This window comes from Protomyctophum bolini (assembly GCF_963924005.1).
Source record: "Protomyctophum bolini genome assembly, chromosome: 16".
Taxonomy (NCBI): domain Eukaryota; kingdom Metazoa; phylum Chordata; class Actinopteri; order Myctophiformes; family Myctophidae; genus Protomyctophum; species Protomyctophum bolini.
In genome coordinates, this window is record NC_137877.1 from 31861395 (window position 1) to 31875459 (window position 14065).

At 40.2% G+C, this 14065-nt stretch overlaps 2 protein-coding genes across 7 annotated transcripts in view; one reads left to right on the forward strand and one right to left on the reverse strand.

Annotated features, from left to right (window-relative positions):
• The window catches only part of osbpl6 (oxysterol binding protein-like 6), a 42566-nt gene extending 30553 nt beyond the window's left edge, over positions 1–12013 (forward strand). For all 6 annotated transcript variants that reach the window (XM_080785457.1, XM_080785461.1, XM_080785458.1 and 3 more), the window contains 8 exons: positions 2132–2269; positions 3265–3328; positions 3803–3881; positions 5074–5218; positions 5407–5551; positions 7054–7180; positions 8224–8346; positions 8641–12013. In XM_080785457.1, the coding sequence (XP_080641583.1) occupies positions 2132–2269; positions 3265–3328; positions 3803–3881; positions 5074–5218; positions 5407–5551; positions 7054–7180; positions 8224–8346; positions 8641–8752 (933 nt within the window). In that variant the 3' untranslated portion in view covers positions 8753–12013. The remainder of the gene's footprint in view (positions 1–2131; positions 2270–3264; positions 3329–3802; positions 3882–5073; positions 5219–5406; positions 5552–7053; positions 7181–8223; positions 8347–8640) is intronic.
• pde11a (phosphodiesterase 11a) overlaps positions 1–13308 on the reverse strand; it is a 101932-nt gene extending 88624 nt beyond the window's left edge. The window contains exon 1 of the mRNA XM_080785734.1: positions 13251–13308. The gene's annotated coding sequence lies outside the window, so the exon portion shown is untranslated. The remainder of the gene's footprint in view (positions 1–13250) is intronic.
• Positions 13309–14065: the final 757 nt, after the last annotated feature.

Consider the following 14065-nt stretch of genomic DNA (forward strand, 5'->3'; position numbering starts at 1 on the left):
GCATTTATAAAGTGATCGCAAACAGCTGATCCTTCCTTAATTTCGTTCTGACGTTAATAAATGTGATGGCTGAAATCTATCTGGCACGCCCTATGAAATCAAGCCTCGCCCTCGTTTTTGCGACATGAACAACTGCCATACTGTACGTCCTGGAAACCATGGTTACAGGAAGAAAAAAAGTTTCTCCCGTGCCTGCCCGCGGCCTCACCCCCCTCTCTCATACACACACACACAGACACACACGCACACGCATGAACTTGCAAGCCCAACTAACTGGTGTGTTGTTAAATAAATAAAGAACGAACACCTGCATGAATTAAATAAAGTTGTAGGCCTACCCTGTCTGTTTCCCTCTCACCTCGCTTGCCTTGCTGTCATGCACGCATGCACGCACCTACATGACACATCGACATCGCATCGCCATGAATGGAATACGTTTGTAGGCTGGCCTATATTAATTTTACCCATTCGTGCGCAGTGCACTGCTGTGATAAGTCCTGTGGGTGAGTGTCAGCTGCCTGCATGAGAGATATGCTATCATGTCGTCAAGGCAGTCATAATCAACGTAGTGATTTGATCCTTGATGAACGAATCATAAACATATGGATGAAGGCTTGCCGCTTGCATGTGTGCTGCAGCTGGTATGTGTTGGCGACGCACGCCGCGGTCCTGTTCTCCCGACCCCCTAAAGTGATCTCGCTTTTATCTGAACTGTCAAAGCACTTATTTAAATGGTGAATGATTAAGCCCCTTACAACCTGCTACAATTGCAAATAGGCAAGCTGTATATGCTTGTCATTGTCACTTGGAAATAAAGGTGTGCAGTCCATTTATGCCTTTTTTTATAATATCACTCACAGACAGTACAGTGATATAGGCATCTGATGTCATGCCGCATGCCGATCGGACGATTTGAAAACTTAAAATGGGACATTCTGCATAATTAGTACTTTTACTTTTGGTACTTAAAATACTTTTGTACTTTTACTCTTTTTACTTTACTATTTTACTTGTAACGGAGTAGCTCAACGTTGCAGTTTTGATACTTTATTTATTTATTTGAGTACATTTTCCACCACTGAACAGGCCCATCGGCTACGTTTAATTATTCAATTTGCCACTTAAATCGTCCCGCCACGTGCCTGCCGGCTCACATAACTGCGGTCGCCGATAAAGAGGTCTCATGTGTTCCCTTCTCCTCTGTTACCACAGAGGTGCTGTAGTGGACCAATGTGTGCGTCGCTACTAGTACTAATAGATTCCAATTGATCTCTCCAGGAGACATTCTATACAGCTCAACAGGCAATTATCCACTTGAACCCTAGCAGCCCCATTATGTGGCAAATGTTTAGTGAAAGTAGCCGATCTGCAACGCTGCCGTTGCAAATTGTCGGCGAAGAAATTTGGTGTAGTTGGAAAATAAGAACAGACCAAGGACAGAGCTGGCCCTGGTCAACTGGGTTTCCTTCTGCATAGCCTTTCTTATGGGTTTGGCCAATAAAGAGTGTCTTATCACCAATACAGGTTTTCCTTTTTTATAACCCTTACAACCTACAGTATCACAAATTACAGTCACATCTCACAAACACAAAGACGAAACGAGGGGGGTATTAATTATGGTTAATCGGTGATCGCGATCGGTGAACCAATATTCTCCAGCACTTGCTCCATTGCACACCCACCCCTCTAGACCAGAAAGCACGCTGGCTGGGCCAGGCTAGGACAGGCTAGGACAGGGGTGACATTGGCTCAAACACACGGACTCCCCAAAATGAAGAGAGACGGCGACAGCCGCGACACAACCAAAACATATTTTTATACTGTATGTATAGGGGCCTCCAGGCCTGACACAAATGGCAAGCTCCTGTAAGTATGTGAACTTACGATGACATTTTTTAATTAAAAAGGCAATCCACTCAACTCCTATGTTTTGACATTGCCGCTGACAAGCCAAAATAAACACGTCTGTGAGTGGCTAACTCGCTCCAATACAGCTGTCCACCTTGGAGATCCATCATCTTCAGCACTTGATGTATACTAATGTTTGGCTTATTCATTACAAAGTCTATTGTTATAAGCCGTGTGCATTTTTGATTGGTTTGTTGATTGTCTCCTTTTGTCCCTTTGACAGGTCATAGTCGCTGCTTTCGCTGTCTCAGGCTACTCATCCACTTACTACAGAGCAGGAAGCAAACCCTTCAACCCTTTACTCGGAGAGACGTATGAATGCATCCGGGAAGATAAGGGCCTTTGTTTTTTCGCTGAACAGGTGAGTTTATCCTGTTGAAGGCCTATTAACCCGCAGTGTCCATTACACAATAGTTTTAGCCACATAGGCTGTCTTCCTCTTGGTCTCTGTGAGAATAGGCCGGGGCTGAAAAGGTTTTTTTTTAATGCCAGTATACATAACATTGTGGATCCTATCTAGTTATTATTTAGTTACAGGTGAGAATTTTCAAAAATGTTCAAGTGTTCAAATCTCTAACCCTAACATATACAGTAGGACATTCGTTATTGAAAAGACATAAAAAGATGAAATATGGAGATTTCATCGATCAGGTTTCTGCCCGACAGCGACAATATTGTACATCAATGTTAGGCTCATTATTGAAAACAAGCAAACAAACCAAAAAAATCACATCTGCGTGAACTGAGCAGTGCGGTGTGTGTGTGTGTGTGTGTGTGTGTGTGTGTGTGTGTGTGACTGACTGTGTGTGCGCCTGCTGCAGTGGTCAATGGGTGAGTGCTTAGTGTGAATGCATGTATGTGTGTGTGCAACAGATCCACTGTATAGACTTTCAAATAAGGTGAGGGACACTGTAACTCTGCAGGTAAATGACTTGAGTCCTCACTGTGTTGTCTGGGGGATGTGGCCACTTTCCACTTTTTTTCCCCTTAACGCGCAGTGTAGCCTATGTTTTCAATGCTTTCAAAGGAAGGCTGGAAACACCAACTGTACTGTAAATCCTCCCAACAAGCTGTAAGTTAAGTAACAGGCGTGAGAAAATTGTAACTAGTTACTTTTGGAGAAAAATAACTAATATTGGTACTCAAAACATTCTAGTCAGTTAAATTACTCATTACTGGTCAAAGTAATAATATGACCTTTTCCGTTACTCCCTTATATATTAGCTAAACTGCACAGTGTATCAAAGTATTAAAGAACTGAAGAGAAACAGAACAGGGTTCCATGACGGCAGGTTGTCTCACACATGTACTGTAACAGCAGATGTCAGACTGTGATTATTTAATCTTCTCTCTAAGGTGAGCCACCACCCACCCATTTCAGCGTGCCACTGTGACTCCAAGAATTTCACCTTCTGGCAAGGTAGGACGCCTGCCTCCCTCCCTCATTATGGTGTTTATTTTTGGACAACTGGCTTGGCAGCCCATCAAAAGAGATTCCTGTTGGCCTACTTTGTATCTAGCTTACAATTCACACATGTAGGACATGTTTCTTGTCCTCGTGCAAAATCTTTTTTTTTAAAAATATGATGGAAATGTTACATTGAATACATTTTCAGCACCCTAGCGCCAAAACTTTGGAACACACTGCCCTTACATATCAAGCGCGCTGAATCAGTGTCCTCTTTTAAATCCCTTTTAAAAACACACTTTTATAGATTAGCTTTCACTGCCAATCTAATATTTTAGTATACATATATTTCCTGCTTTTGTTTTCTATTGAAATGTCTTTGCTGTATATTTTTCAGTTTGTTGTTGTAAAGCACTTTGTAATGCAAATTTGAAAGGTGCTATATAAATAAAGTTTAAATATTATTATTATTTTTCCCCCCCTCAGATATTAGGTGGAGAAACAAATTCTGGGGTAAATCAATGGAGATTGTACCGATTGGGACAGTCAACGTTATGTTGCCCAGGTAATTGTCTGCCCATGTTTTGCCAATCTACAAGCTCACAACGCATCACTTTTTTATTTTAAATGTGGGGGGCAGGATCACCAGGGTGAAAGTAGATAATATCTCAAAGGTCACACTGTCCATTATAACTGAGGTATTAGCATTCGGATGGCTTCACAGGGATCAGGTGTTAACTATCGTGTTCCTCCGAGTTACTCGGAGGTTAGAGAGACGGATGACCACTGAATCCATTAACAGCCTCACGCTCCGTCCAAATGTCCTTGAACTAGTGTTGCCAATTCTTGTAAAAAATATATGTCAATTGTTGAAAATACTTCTTTGTACTGTAAAGAAAATGAATAAACATAATTACCGTATGTTAAAAAAAAAAAAAAACCCCAAGCCAAAATAAACCCAATAATATCGCCATATAATACTAATAACTAAATATTTGATGCATTTATCATTATAAATTATATGTATGAATGTTATGAATGTTTTGGTCATTTATTATACTATTCCACACATAGTTGAGACACCAAACCGATTCTGTCACTCAATGTGATTCATACCCAAACCTATGGGTATTCATAGTATATACATCAAAGAAATGTTGGCTTGTTTGATATTCAAAACAAGCCACCGAATTTTTAAAACAAGCCCAAAACACTGCAACCCGCAACTCAGGGGAAAAAACCGCAACTCTGGGGAAAAAAAAGAACTTTGGCGGGAAACAAGGAGACTTGGCAACCCTGCCAAATGCTGCTGATACGCTGTCTTCTTGAATCTCAAACCCTCATATGCATAATGTTCCCTCATATGCATATGTTCCCTCATCTGAAAATAATTTGTGCCAGGAATCCTGATAAGAGATGATATATAAAGAAAAGGGCTAAATTATTCCAAATCTTTCCATAGTATTTCAAAGATTTTCAAAAATAGTACAGCTTATGGCTCAGCCTTTTTTTGTCTAAACACAGGGAATGTAACACAGGGGATGGGATAAAGTGATTTTTCTCTGTTTTTCTGGAGACTCCCTGGTGTTTTGGTAACTGCTGAATATGCAATGAAATTATGTAGGACAGTGGTTGTGAATATTGTATTTTATGCGATTTAAAAATATTCTTTTAAACCCCACCCATCAACTATACTTAATGTTATGGGAACAACAATTCAGAGCTGATTAACTGATACTGTCTTTGTGTTTCTGTAGCTATGGGGATCACTATGAATGGAACAAAGTCACCACCTGTGTCCACAACATCCTCAGTGGGAGACGGTGGATTGAGCATTACGGCGAGATCACCATTAGAAACACCAAGGGGAGCGTCTGCCTCTGTAAACTCACATTTGTCAAGGTATCAAACTCTCATGTCACGGCATTAAGTATCAGCTGAAACCATAACCTCTATTCACGTGTCATGTGGCCTCATGTACCGTAGCTACCATCATTTACGCACTTGTCTTTTTATGACATTGACCCTTTAATGTAATGGATAAATTATTAATGGCAATTCCTAAAGATGTCAGTGGTTGTCTCTTTTAGGGAAACTACTGGAGTTCTAATGTGAATGAGCTTCAAGGGTTTGTCATGGATCAAGAGGGTAAAGTTGTCCATAGGCTTTTTGGTAAATGGCACGAGGGCCTTTACTGTGGTGTCCAGCCTTCTGCTAAGTGCGTCTGGAGACCAGGTAAGCATTAGCTTCTTATTCAGAGTCACACTTAATACAGATTGGTGACAAATGAAAGGAAACACCTGAATAAATGAGCGGATAAACATAATATCGTTGCTGTCGGGAGGAAACCACCTAACTCCATTTTTGAGGTTTTAGATAGTGCTATTGAAAACCCTTTACGTCTGTGTGTTGGTTAAAAAAATATTGAACCAATAAAACGTGGAAAAGAGTGCTTCGGACAAAACTTCTTAACTCCATTGTAACCTCAAACTGTCTGCTAAAGCAGCTACCTCCACCACACCTCCCCGTCTCATGCAAGTCATTGACAATGTATTAAGTCACAACACGAACTTTGATGAGGCACTGGCAGTATTGCTTTGTTTTAAAAATATAAGGTTTTCTTCATGCCCTGAAATTACATATTTTTCATTTCCTGAAAAATGAACATTTTGGAGTTGGTGGATTCTTCCCGACAGCAGAGATATGGAATACAGATGGAATACTATGACACACACACACACACACACACACACACACACACACACACACACACACACACACACACACACACACACACACACACCACCCTTCTGTATCTGCAGGCCATGCTGTTTTGCTGGTGCATACCATTTACCCCTGCTACAGCTGGATGAGATTTGGGCTTTACATAAGAGCATACTGTACATCCAATAACTTTTCTCATATGATATAGCCTACATGTAGGCATATGAAATACTTGCATTCAAGGTAAAAAATAATAATAATAAATAAAAAAAAAGAAACAAGCCAGGTCAGGTTGTGGCCTCCTGGTGGCGCTATAATAGGCCAATGCGAAAAGGGTGCCTTTGATGGCAATTTGATGATTTGAGGCATTTTGTTCCAAAAATCATGTTTGTGGCACTATAACAATAACAGGCCTATGTGAAAAGGGTGGGATATATTCCTCAGCCTAGTAAGAAAGGCTTTTTGTTCAAAACGGGCCAATCTTGCAAACTTTGAAAGCCAATTATAGCCAATTAGAATGGAACATGAAATATCGGACAGACCCGTCTTGAGCACATGACTATAGAGATACTGTGTAACGATTTGCGAATTTTTTGGACAGAATCTGGAGGAGTAATATAAAAGAAATGTGTTTTACAAAAGTCGGCCTCCTGGTGGCGCTATAAAAGTCAGATGTTAAAAATGCAGGTCAAAGGTTTGTCCTTGGCCTCTAGGGAGTGTGCATCAACGTTTCACGCAGTCGCAGATCGGTGCAGTTATTATAGGTAAACAATCACACCCGTGTGAAGTGAGGGGCGCTAATATATTAACGGTGTCGGAGATTAGCTGGTAACGGACGGACAGAAGGACGGACACACACACACACACACGGACAGACGGAGTGCAAAACATACTCTCTCCCCATGCCTTCGGCCTAGTGGAGACAAAAAAGACCATCTGTCAAGAGGATAAATATGAGGAATGTATGTGATACAGCCATCATTTATTTTCTTGTTCTTCCGTTCCTTTGTCAGGGTCCATGCCTACAGACTATGAAATGTACTACGGCTTCACCAGGTTTGCCGTTGAGCTCAATGAGCTTTGTCCCGAGATGAAAGATGCACTGCCGCCTACAGATGCCCGATTCCGACCCGATCAAAGGTACAAACTTGGCCCGAGCCGGACACTTAGGCTCCAATGCAGCCTGACAGCGTGTTGTGAGTCCAACTCCCAATCCTGATGACCTTTGCTGCGTGCCACTCCTTGTCTCTCTCCCCATTTCCTGTCTATATACTGTATTAGTGATGCACCGAATATTCGTCCGCAGAAAATATTCGGCCGCATAAAATGGCTAAAAATGCATTTTCGGCCTATTCGGTTTCGGCCCGAATAGGCAGAAAATGTATCGCAGAATAGTGTATGCAATTAATGCATTCAAAAGAGCTGAATAAATGTTTTATGGGCCCAAAATAGTGATTCTTATTTAAGTTAAGTTTTGCCATAACCATTTATTTTGCCATAAATCAGTTAACTACGGCCATGACAGCAATCGTAGGAAAAAATATAGATAATATTAATCATATTCGGATATTCGGCTAACTGTTTCCTATATTCGGTATTAGCCAAGAATTTCCCTTTCGGTGCATCCCTATACTGTATATTATCAATAAACTCACAATAACTAACAATAAAAGCCAATGGGGAGGGTGGGAATTTGTGTAAAGCAATCACGATGGGTTGAGGCCGTATATTGCTGCCATCTGCTGACAGAAATTGGAATTGGCAGTGATCTGGTGACAACTGACAACTGCAGTACAATTGAAATGACATTACGCTGTTAATCCTGGTTATTATGGCTGATAAGATTCATATTTAAGCCAATAGATAAACTGGAGCTTGATTCTAAAAATGTCTTCTAAATCATGACAGTTTTCTGAAAAACCAATGTTTCTGTCAGTCGTTCTCCAACATTTCATGTCAAGGACCCCCAAAAATATATGTATTTGGCCGCTGACCCCCATCTGAAAATACAATACAATAGTTGATACAATATAATACAAGCTCGTAGATGTTCTATTTTTCAACAGCTAAAGTATAACATAACCAAAAGGGGTTCCCGTCCAGAATGGGTTAAAGATGTAATGTTTGTCATTTATTTACAGATGAGCTGATAAGCACTCACTAATACGCTCTTGGTCATACAGGTATCTGGAGGAGGGGAACTTGGAGATGGCATCATCGGAGAAGCAGCGTATTGAGGATCTACAGCGGGCCAGGAGGAAGGGGAACGAGGAGAACAACATCAAACACCAGCCCCGCTTCTTCAAGTAATGACCACCTGCGGTTTCCCACACTGGATAAGACCACCGATTTTCCTTAGGGCAGGCAGTGTCAGACCCCCCTTTAACTCTGACAGTATACATACGGAACAAAACGGGTCCACTTAGTTAAGTTTATATACTGACTTACAGACTTGTAAACTAAGGGTCCTGTGAGAGTCCCTGGATCCCACTTTGAGAGAACTACTGCCATAGCAGGGAAATACAAGCAACCATATCTCACAGTTTTATTAGTTATTAACCACGTTTCTGAAAACCCATTTTCTGTTTCTTTTATCACAGGAAAGTGGTCGATGCCAATCAGAGGGAGAGGTGGTTCTCCAACAACACGTACTGGGAGCTTCGTAAAAACCCAGGCTTCATCAATATGGAACAAACGATAACCCTGTGGTAGCACTTTGACTGCTACGTACTCCATATCATCATCATCCCCATCATCATCGTAGAAAAGACAGCTGTTACCTATGCACAATAAGGTGTTATGAGAAAACATGTTAATGACAAAGACGTGTGTGCATGGACATAAGCGACTACAGAACTGAGAGATGACCCGAATGAACCATGGTGGCACAGCGGTCATCGCTCCATTGGGGCATCCTCTAGGATCACCTTCATTGTGCTTGCAGAAGCTGGTTTGACCAGGCAACAATCTTACCAATCTCACGTAGATCTATCCTAAGCCGTTTTGACTTCTCAGTATGTCCTTGCCTTAATAAAGTCGCCTAGCCACGTCACACATTTGAAAGGTTTTCAGTACAAGTCATTCAGGAAAGTGGTTTGGTTTAGATTAGTCTATGAATTTGACTTTTTGATGACCTACTGTATGTATCATGCATGATTAGTGCGCAGCTTTTCATCGGCATATGCCATAGTTACTATATCAACTTTATTTGTTGTAGAAAAAAAATGAGATATTTTTGTAAAATATCTTAGACTTGTAGACTTAACCCGAAAGGGTATTGTAGTTTTGGCAAATTTGATTTATTAATGCCTTTTACTATTGTTGAATCGGTTTTATCACAACAGTATTCTCTCCTGGGGAAAAAATACATATTAGTGTAATTAATTTTGATTGGTATTACTGATAACTATAATTATTTATTATTTTATTAATAATTATAATTATTTTACGATTAAATTCCAAAGACCAGCCATTAGTTTACTTTGGAAGGAAGTACTGTACTGTAGGACATTATGGCCATTACCCTGCCCGCAACAATGCATGACGGGGTGATTAGTGCTGTTCATTTGTCTCTCTGTCTGTCTGTTAGCAAAATAACTCAAATGGCTGGATTGTATTGAAACGATTTCAGGATCAAAGTCAAAATGACATAATCAGTAATATCTTAGGAACGGACATAAAATAACAGACATTGGTATGGCCAGGATTTGTACCACATGGTAATGGTAATAATGATTACATAAGCAGTGTTCCCCAATCCCCCGATGCTGGCCTCAAAACCATCACTTTGGTTGGTATTGTGCTACCCCTACACACATATTGTGTCAAGACATATACTATATTACAGTAGTAATGACATTAATTGTGGCAAGACCACTTGAAAGCCAGTGTCTCCCCATCATGGAATTTCACCCCTCTGGTGTAAATATAGGAACTGTTCTCCCCAGACTGCCTCATGAAGCATCGTTAGCCCTGTGCCCTATCCAGCTCCCAAAGTCTAATTTTAAGTACACATGACACCTGTTTAACGCAGTTTAGCTCCTCCACGTCACATTAATTCAGTCCATATATAGTCGGCCGGCCAGTCTGTACTCCTATAGAACTCACGTGACACAGAAAACTAGCTTGACTGTAAATACAGCATTTCATGACACTGGAAGATCTACTCTGTGAAACATTAGCTGTAGTGAAACAGGAGTGAAGCAGACCCATTTTCCTTGTACAGTAGTGAGAGATCAAATATCCTTTATTTAGTCCACATGACTGCAGTGTGGGTAAACTGTCTGCTATCTTATATAACTGTCTGGCCAACTATGGAGAAGCTTACAACGGCATCCAAGAAAATACATTGCTTTTGCGGTGAAGACAGCACATGATTCAAAAGGCACAAGGAGTTTCAGCTATTTGTGGAAAGTTGTGGTAGGCCTACTTAAAAACATGCTTTTAATGTTTCCCCAAATCATTATGTAGAAATTCAAGCCAAAGGCAAGATTGTTTTGTGTGTGCAAAGAAAAGTGTAGAAATATGATATTTTTATATTTTTAATGTGTTTATAATTTCCCAGAGTTTACTGTTGTGATATGGGTTGCTGTTATTTAAAAAAAAAACAGAGTGGATTAATTACAAAGCTTATCAGCTTTAATCAACCACTTTGTGTCACAAGATAAGGAAAGACACAGTGGGGTCCAGTGATAGAAATCACCCCAAAACAAGCAAATTCATTAATCAATAATGAACATAATATACAGTACTTTGTGCATCTGGAGTGTATTGGAGTTAGTGTCCAATTTTGTCCAGGACTGTGGGATTATGACTTGCTATGGCAAAAATGGAACATAGTTTTATGCGTGAACAATGAAAAATATGTTGAACAAAAACTATGTGAAGCAAAATTCATCTTGTGTGCACTGTTAAAGTAGTACCATAGATTACAGACCAAAAAGATAGAAATGCTTTTCCATCCATAGACTTGTTTTTGTCATTCAGTGGAGTCTATTTCTTTGGATCACAGTGCTACAACTTGTCAGCATCAAGTCCACTTGCCGTGCCTTAAAAGCATTTATTCATGCCTCACATACAGTACAAAGAAACCCCCACAATGCCAAGAAGGTCAACCATCACAGTCTACTAAAGCCTGATTTAGACTTCGTCATAATTATGGAGTGTAAATTAAGCACAACTCAAACGATTATTCCTGTGTACAAAATACATACTACTGCATACAGTAGACACTAGTACATACATATTACAGGATTCAGACAGTAAATGAGGGATTCAATAATAAAATGCATGGTCACTTAAGTGCTTGTAAGGGAAATGTGGGTAAGACAAGGAAGGTTTTTTTTTCCTTGACTGTACTATGTGTAATTGACTGTAATATGAGTACTTAAGTTGATCCTCATTCTTCTGTTCGACTCTGTAACCAATGCCATCATTGGTGATCACTGTAAATACAATAATTTACAAGATGAGTCACTATTACAATAGCATATTCCGGTTTCCCCCCTACTTCAGTGGATAGAGTACAGGAATTTGTAATTTATTTGAGCTTTTCTTTATCAATTTACTCAGATTTCTGTCAGATAGGGTCTTGCTTTGTTAAGTCTGTGGTGTTGTAGATTCAGACTCTGAACTTTGTTCCATAGAGGAAAAAAGAAAATACATGAGATTTCATGTTGCTTTCATGTTCCAATAGGTCAGACACCTCATAACTCTCCTAGAGAAGTTCATCAGTTCTCATACTTGCATGTTTAAATGACATAGCCTGCCAATGAATGTTGCAAATGCCTTACATAAGGTTTTCGTTTTTCCTCAATTGGACCTTATTTGTGTTTCCAAACTTACACACATCACTACTCACTGTGTCAGTTGTGTTCTTACAATCCATTTCCAAATGGTACCTAAAAGTGCAATTTGAAAGTACATATAGGATATTTCCATGAACACTGTACACTGCTGCTACATAGTGCTTGTTCTAATAAAACTGTAAAAACTCAACTGAGATTGATTAGGCTAACTACTGTATAGCTTCAAATGTGTGTGTCTTATTTGTTTTATATGATCCACAGTTCAATATGTATCATATTAAAACAATAGTGTAGAATCAATAAGCCTAATCAGAGGTACCTAATCTGGAGCTACCCCAAACGGTAAAAATAAATAACGTAAATAACGGTGCAGTAACAGTTAACAGCTCTCAACTTTTTGACAAGTGTCTAAATGTATTAGATCAAGAGGGTCTGGACTGGGATTCAGAAGGGTAACTATAGCATGTGGAAAGGGAAATAACCTGTACTGGACAGTGAGCCCTTGACAATGGACAGAAGATGTGGACTGACCATTGGAAACACCTCTTTCAGGAGCCCGGTGAGGAATTCATTTAAGTAGCCCACATTTTTGGCCCCCTCAATTACACATTCAGAACTAAACACAACACAGCATCACATCAGCATTGAATGCACATCAAGAGGTGAGTATACTTTAATAATTAAAGTGGCGGCTCTAGGTGATGTTGGTTGGAGGGGCTGCCTAAGAAATCTTATGCTACGGGGCCAATATACGATAGTATATGCTGATTGATTGATTGAACAGTTTGATTGAACAGTTTGCAGAATTACAGTACAACTCAATACAAAAACATGCTATCCATTGTTCACCCTATACTACAGCATGTTCACAGAATACTGGTCTCTACTCTACAGCAACAACAGCATCAGCATCACATTCCACAACAACCCAGTACCCATGCAGTGCTACTCAGAAAATCTATTACACTATGCTACCCAACTAGTTCAACCTGCAGCAATAGCATCTTATTCCAGATATCAAAGTACAACAATGACACTACTACAGGCCTATACTTTGTTACAGCAAATGCTCCACAACAACAGAAGTGCATGCCCACAACAAACACTCCACTGAACATTGTTTGTATTTGTATGTACAGATAGCTGCTCAGCCTACTGTCATTAATAATAACAGTACACATGCACGCACGCGTTGCGCGCGCGCACGTCGGTGCCGTTTCGAAACAAGCAACTTGCAAGGCACACACATGCACGCTCGTGTGCACGCACACGGCTCCGAAACAACACTAACACAGCCTCTCTCTCTCTTCCCAACTCAATGAGTGCTCGAGCCACTTTCAATGTGATTAAACCAGCGATTATGTTTCTTAACTTTGTGAGATGAATGAAGCAGACCACTCTACCTTTCTGTGGGTCCGGTGTGCGGTCACCGGTCAGCTGTCTGCCCCAAGCAAGAATTTCTTTCAAACTCACAAAACGTATTCTTCTTCGTATCGTTTCCTTTTGTTATATGATCCAAAATGGACGATATGCTCCCAGTCTTTTAACTTCATTTTCCCCTCCACGGACACGGGACAAAACGGATTATAAAGTAAATAATAAACTTATTTCATTTAAAATACTTCCATCCACCCGCCATTCTTTCAGTTTCACATCATAAAACAACCACACACGAGCAGGTGCTGTGATTGGTCAATAGCCAATGACCTCACGGTCTGAGGCGGGCATTAGGGCTGAGCACAGCCCTCTATTGGCTCGGGGGCTGAGAGATTTTAGCCCCAATGGCAAGTAAACCAAGCAGGCGTGTCTTGGCAGCTGTCAATCATTCAACGCAATGAAAGCCAATGGAAGCATTTTGGGGTGTAAAAAATCAGCCCATTTTGACCTATTTTGTGTTTTTCTTGTATCTATTTGATGCTGTTGCTGCTTTAGATTATACCAGAATATAAAAGTATCTATTCTAAAACATTTTAATAATAATTTCTCATCTTTACTCCATAAGATAGGGGGGGCTCAGCCCCCCTTGCCCATACATACGAGCCACCCCTAGATAGGAGAGAGCAGATACAGAAGTGTGTGATGAAGGAGCAAGCAAGAACATTACAGTAAAAAGGTTTCTCATGTTCAGAGGTAAATTAAACAGATTCTTCTTGATCATTTAAATGACCGAATGTCCACTAGTGATGATACGTTTTGAATAACACATAAATCATGTTTA